The 7,087-nt window shown below is 38.2% G+C and overlaps 1 protein-coding gene across 1 annotated transcript in view; it reads right to left on the reverse strand.

The window, feature by feature from the left end:
- Positions 1-3,602, reverse strand: part of LOC145681297 (uncharacterized) — a 68,868-nt gene extending 65,266 nt beyond the window's left edge. The window contains exon 1 of the mRNA XM_081752945.1: positions 3,504-3,602. Within this exon, the coding sequence (XP_081609071.1) occupies positions 3,504-3,533 (30 nt within the window). The 5' untranslated portion in view covers positions 3,534-3,602. The remainder of the gene's footprint in view (positions 1-3,503) is intronic.
- Between the last annotated feature and the right edge of the window lie 3,485 nt (positions 3,603-7,087).

The following is a 7,087-nucleotide window of genomic DNA, read 5'->3' on the forward strand; positions in this document are numbered from 1 at the left end:
GCCCATATGTATCTTCATCCCATTAAATCGATGAAGCCAAAAAACAACCGGGTATCGGCACGTCTGATTGGCTACTCTCGTTTCTGCCATCGTCTGATTGGCTACTTTCGTTTCAGCCATGATTGTTGGCTCAAAACATTGCGATCCTATTGGGCAGAGTGGGCAGAGTAGGGGTGGCGAAACTGTGACGTATGGCTTCAAGATTTTGTTGTAAGGGCAGATCCTCTATTTTATAAGATCCTTGATCAGAACAATAACAAAATACTGCATTGAAATAATTTTCACACACATCTATCTTGTTTTGTTTACTTTTTATTTTTACCCAAATACAAGTTCAACAATCTTACAAATAACTGAGTTGCATAATTGAAAATTACCCTACAGACTATTGGTAATTGGTTGTCACAGACAGGAAGCTAGTTTCACGCAGTCCAATAATAATCGTTATTGCAACCTCTGCTTTTTAAAGTTAGGAAATTAAAAAAAAAAAAAAAAAAAGTTTTAACCGTATTACCAATTTAGACAGAAAGTGGAATGAGGCTGACCATTTTGTTTTTATGATAACCATTAGCTACTCTAAAACTGGGTTTTATAACACCTTTTGCGGTTTCCAACTTTTGTTGCAACCAACGAGCATTTAATGTACATTTTCAAAGAAATATTTTTCTTTTTTTTTTCTAGGTCCCACTGAAAGGTTTTTGAAGAACACAAAAGGAAAAAAAAATTCTGGTTTTAAACTTTCGGTCCCTGTACTTTAACTCAAGTGGTATTTTTTGGATATTTTGTTGACCACATAAATATACACTTGCTTGCAGATTTTAAAAAAGGAAAATATCTTATGAAACAAAACAGTCAAGTTCAAGGTCAATATAGAAGGTTTATCTGAACTGATTATGGAGCCATTTTATGGCTGGAGGGGCACACCCACGCGAGGGACCATCCAAACATAGTAACTCGACACATCTTTCTACATTTTCTTTATAAACTGTACTTGTTTACCAGAGAAATGTTTAGTGTAGCGAAAAAAATGAAATGAAATCTTTGAGTTTTACGTCCCATGCTATGTCGGACAGGCTAAAGGAGACGGTGATGATGAGAACTGAATGAAATAATGGAATGAAGAAAGTGGGAGGAAACGGAAGAACCCCGAAAATACTACACACATCCACCACAAAGTTCACTTGGCGCGAGCTGGAATGCAACCAAGGACCTTATGCACCAGAGGTGAACGCTCTATCACTGAGCCACCGCGGCCCAACTTGATGTAGCCTAAACATTTTGATCTTACGTTTCATTTGTACTCTCTTTCCTTATGAAGGGGGGCGCGGTGGCTCAGTGGTAGAGCGTTCACCTCTGGTGCATAAGGTCCTTGGTTCCATTGCAGCTCGCGCCAAGTGAACTTTGTGGTGGACAAACACCGTGCTCGTGGGTTTTCTCGGGGTTCTCCCGTTTCCTCCCACTTTCTTCATTCCACCATTTCACTCATCTCTCATCCTCATCGTCTCCTTTAGAGTAACCGGCATAACCGTGGGACGTAAAACTTAAAGATTTCATTTCATTTCTCTTTCCTTATGAAAACAATCTGGTCTTATCACTTTTTTTTCTGAAAATACAAGTGCAAATATATTTATCAATTACTTATCGTCTTTTCGGATGTAAAATACAGTAACATTGATCCAACATTAAATAGAGGACTCCCAAAGTTAGACTCTTCCCACGAAAAATCTCTGGTGCGGGCCTGTATGGGTAAGTGGCTAAAGTTCTATGTTCGGACCGAGAAACCCAGATGTGATCTCCAGGGGGTTACTATATAATTCAGATAGCACGTAAAACCGTCCAGGCGCTGCCGAAAGTGAAAAGGTTTGAAAATATTCTACAAGTTTACGGGCCAACAAAGGGAACTTACGGGCTTAAATATTAAATTACAGCAGACTCGTGTTTACATATGAGCCAGAGAGGCCCAGGCCCGGGATGACAAATTTCCCAGAGTGGTATAGTAATAATAATAATAATAATAATAATAATAATAATAATAATAATAATAATAATAATAATAATAATAATAATAATAATAATAATAATAATAATAATAATCATTATCATCATCATCATAAATAATTCATTGGAGTTAACAACACTTTTGAGAACCGAGGCCAAATGAAACAAATGTTACTAATAAACCACTTGTTCAGTTTATATCCAAGGCAAGAACCCGCACCGAATATCGAATCGGCGGTGAAATGTGATATTCGGAAAAACAGTTGTCTACGTGAGTAAAATTAAGGAAGATCTATACCGAAAAGACATTAAGCAATAATAATGAAAAAATGAGTGGAAGCATTTGAAATGTGGGTGTGGAGAAGAATGGAGAGAATTAGGTGAGTAGAATGGAAAACGAATGAGAGAGTGTTAGAAATGGTGGTGGAGAAAGAACAATTTTAGATATTATTAAGAAGAGGAAGAGAAACTATATCATGAGGGACGTGCTAGAAAGTATGGTGGCAGGAAAGAGAGGGAGGAGGAGAAGGAAGGTACAATTGATAGACGGAGAAAAATCGTACGTGAAGACGAAGTGGTTAGTGGAAGACCGTGGAGCATAGTAGCTTCTCAGTTGCGGCAAGTAACCTACCAATAATAACAGAATACCTATAGGCTAATGATTATGGTTATATACCGAAAACAATATAGGTACCACAACTTAATTGAGTTTTCTCGTTTTGCTTATATAACACATAACTGGATACGAAGAAGAAATGGAAGAGCAGCGCAAAATTTTCTTGGGCTAAGGGTAGGATTGCAACTGCCCAGCTTTTATCGATAGACTGGTATTTTTGTCAGACTTAAGTATATACCGGGTGTACCAAAAGTCCGGGTGCAGAGGCCAACTGCATTATGCTAAAAAGATACGAGAAAATGGAAAGAGAGGAAAGTTCTTAAAACCAAGATGGCGTCCATACTCAACATCGTTAATCCCATAATTAAATGAAAAATGAAAATGCCATGACTCTTATCTACAAAAGAGAAATTAAGAGAATAATTATAAAATATATGAAAGTAAAGTACACATTTACAAAATACCGATTAATTCGTTGCATCCAAGTTCACTATAAACCCTGTCGAGAAATCAATTACAGTATGAACGGTCAATTGAAGAGTACAAAGAACGCGAAATTTGGTTTTCTAATGCTTCCAATTTAATTTGTACTTTAGCGATGGTGAATTCAACAAACTGAAGTATGAACTTCAATTAAAGCTAAGGAAAGGACGTTGAAACAGAGGCCAGGGAAGCCACAAAATAAAAATTAAAGTTTCTTTTTTTTTATTTGCTTGAAAGCAAAAGAACCAAACATTCTTAATGTACAATTTTTGCATACAACAATTAATACATTAGATAAAACTTATACTTTTAGTTTCAACTGACAAAACTTTAAAATTTATCAGTGTGGTTTCCTACATGAGCTGCCGCTTTGTTAAAATATAGCGAAAATAAGAAAGTAACGTACCGAACTGTAGAGTAACCCGCAGCTATCCATGCAGAGGTAGAGACAAGTGGTAACGCCTTGGATCTTCACTTGAGACAGACCCACAGAGATTCGCTGTACAACCGCTGCAAAGAAACAGAAAAAAATAGAGGTATAGAGCGCAAAATATAATAGTAAAATAATAATTTCTAACCAAAACATACATGTAGGTGAAAGGAAACTTATACAATAGATTTCTAACCATGGTTGTATTACAATTTCAGAACTATGGAACCTCTAACCTTGAAAAATGAGGACGTGAAGTATCCACGTGTTGTAATCAGAGCCTTTGTGACGAAGGTTATTATCTTCTTCTCTACAACTTTCCTGATATACCAGCTATTATACTGGGATTGCTCTGAACGCGTAGCAGCCGAGTTCCCTTGTTGTACCCAATGACGCCCAGCGCCATTACATCTGCCATTCGGTATTATTTTATGTTCGACAATACACGGTAGCAATGTCTGCTCACTACGTTAGCGTTTAACTCATATGCGACTATCACTGTAGAACATGTTTAAACGAGACTCTTCCGTCCACTACTCAGCATAGCAGCGGCAATGTTTACGCAGCGGTTATAAAGTGAGGTGTTGGCTTCTGGATCAATGGAATCCGATGTAAAGACATGAACGTTGCCAGTCTACCATTCAGCAGATGCCGTCGAACCATTGATGCAGTCAAGTCCACAAGAGCGTCGCGATAACATTCTGCACGACAGTTACAGTCCGTCACGGTCATGCGAATGTATATCATCCAGTAGTGTGGTGACATTCCCGCTGCATACGGTTTTGTTTTGTTTATTACTACCGCACACGCGTTATTGACATGGAAGTATGCCTTGCGCACAGTAATTTCGCCGTAAAAAGGTCGCCTAGCCGTAGAACGGTCATGTTGTCGGTATCATTCGAACGCAAACTATCTCTTGATACTGCGCACTGTGACGTCAACGAGGCATATCTACGCTTGTTCACAATTTTCTTTCTTTGCCTGTTCACCCTCCACTATCTGAATGCTCCGTAAACCGCCCCTCGTAGTACCACAACGAGGAAACTCCTGGGCCTATCAAAATTATAACTGTTGGCACACTGTATCATGACTAATAAAATTCTGTGAGTTTGGACGGATGCTTGTAGTTCGTTCATGATACTCCAATTTTCACAAACAGCAGTGTATTATTAAAGTGTGTTCAAGTTTCGGCATAATAAAACACGTTCATCAAACTTATTCCGATATAGCTAAAGTGACTGATAGAGGCATTCTTATAAAACCGAAACAGTATTACAGTTTTAAAAAACAGGTAAATCAAAAAGTAATGAGCCTTTTGCGCACGATATGTCGTTAATATTTCAAATCTCAGGATATAAGTCGCAGCGCGTCAGGTCTGACATCATTCAACAGCTAGCAGTTGATGCTGCTAATGTGCAAAATATGTCGAAATTGTTATGATCAGACGCAATGTATTGCACCGTGAAGATAAGTGAACTTCCCGTAAAATTGTGCTACATTTTACAATTTTATTTCCATAGAGCGCAAATGCTGCGCAGGCCCTTGAACAAATGTGTGCTGTTTATGAGCAACACATATTAATAAAAGCAATAGCTAAAACATGTTTCAGTCGTTTTCGTTCTGGAAATTTCGATGTACGAAATGCTCCTGCAGTGGGCGACCAGTCACAGAAAAAATAGATTATATTCTGGGGAAAATCGAGCGAAGTTGGCATGTAAAGAAACATGACATGGACAGGGATCTAAAAATCCATTACCAGATAGTGTTGAAGCATTTAGAGAAAACTGGCTACTGAACCTGGACGTTTGGGTGCTACAAGATCTGACTCAAAATATTTAGTCCCTGGAATTCCTATCCAAGAATTTCTACTTAAATGTAACGAGCTTGAGTCGTTTTTGAAGCGATTGATCACAATTGATGAAAGGTGGATAAACTATGACAACAATGTGCGAGAGGAAGATCGTGGTCGAAGCGAGAAGCTCTATAGTCTGTTGCAAAGCCCTCACTGACGCCCAGGAAGGTTATGCTGTGCATTTAGTGGGATTCGAAGGGCATTATGCATCACGAACTGCTGTGGCCGATAGATTCTATCGACAATTGGTACGAGTGGACCTGGCAATTCAAGAGATACGGCCGAAACTGGTCATCAGAAAGGGTATTTCACGTTGACAACGCCAGACCGCATGCATGTTTAATGGCAGATGAGAAAGTCAGAATTTGACGGAGGATTTTATTCATCCACCATATAGCCTGGACCTGGCATCGTCAGATTATCATTTGTGTCCATCTCTACAGAATTTCCTGAATGGTTTTAAGTTACTTTCAGAAGAGGCATATCAGAAGGGCTTGTCACTTTTTTTTTTTTTACTAGAAACCACAGACGGAATAATGGTGTTGCCGGACAAATGTCAAAAGGTGATCAAACAGAATGGTGTATATGTAGTTTGATAACGTTATTCTCAAATAACAATAAATTTATTCTCAATTTTGACCTCCAAAGGCTCATTTCCTTTTAGACAACCGGATATATTTCTCGAATTTTAGTACTTTCTGCAGTTTTATTTATTTTAATATTTAATTGTTCAATGTTGTTAGCGTTTAATGAAAATAAAATCCCAATTGATCGATCTCGTTGAGCTGAACAAAATGATATCCTCATGCGTAGTTTTTGAGAAAATCGAGTTCTTCTGTAAACTTAAAAATTGGTGATAACTAGTGGTCGTCACGTCTTTGATTCATGTAACTCCCTAGTTTGTCTCACGACCCTGGGTGGAATTCGGGAATTTCAAAGCACCGGCCAGGAATTGAACTCAGGACCACCTGGACGTTATTCCAACGCTTTACCCATCTAAGATCAATATTAACGGACCAAAATCATATCCACAAAGAAATTAAATGTTGACTAAAAGCAGGGAATTCGTTTTACTATTCAGTTCAAAATATTTTTTTTTCTTTTGTTATTGTGTCGAATAATTCGAAGCTTAAAATATATAAAACCAATATATTCATGCTTGTTGTGCTGTATGGTTGCGAAACATTGTCGTTTACTCTGAGGGAACAACGTAAACTGTGAATATTTGATAAGATCGTGAGACGCATATCTGGACCCAAGAATGGGAACGGGAAATGGCGCAAAATTTATAACGAGGAACTACATAATTTATACGGTTTACCCAACATTGTTAGGCTCATCAAATCTAGGAGACTCAGTTGTGCAGGTCATGTAGCCAGATTGGAAGAAAGTAGGAATGCCTTCAAAGTTTTAATTGGAAATCCAATCGGAAACGACCTTTAGGAAGACGTAGGCACAGATGGGAGAACCGCAGAAATAAGATGGATCTCGCAGAAAGAGGAATACAAAGTAGAAACTGGATTCAGTTGGCTAAGGATTGAAGTCAGTGGAGAGGTTCTATGAACGCGGCATTGAACCTCCGGGTTCCATAGGCCATACAGTTAGTTAGTAGTTACTCAATATGAATAATATGAACCGTAAAGCAGCAGATTGTATTTTTGTTGTTTCATTTCTTTTAACAATGATGTACACTCATGTCCAAAATTAT

The sequence above is a fragment of the Thermobia domestica genome, chromosome 3, assembly GCF_964235325.1.
Source record: "Thermobia domestica chromosome 3, izTheDome1.hap1.1, whole genome shotgun sequence".
Taxonomy (NCBI): domain Eukaryota; kingdom Metazoa; phylum Arthropoda; class Insecta; order Zygentoma; family Lepismatidae; genus Thermobia; species Thermobia domestica.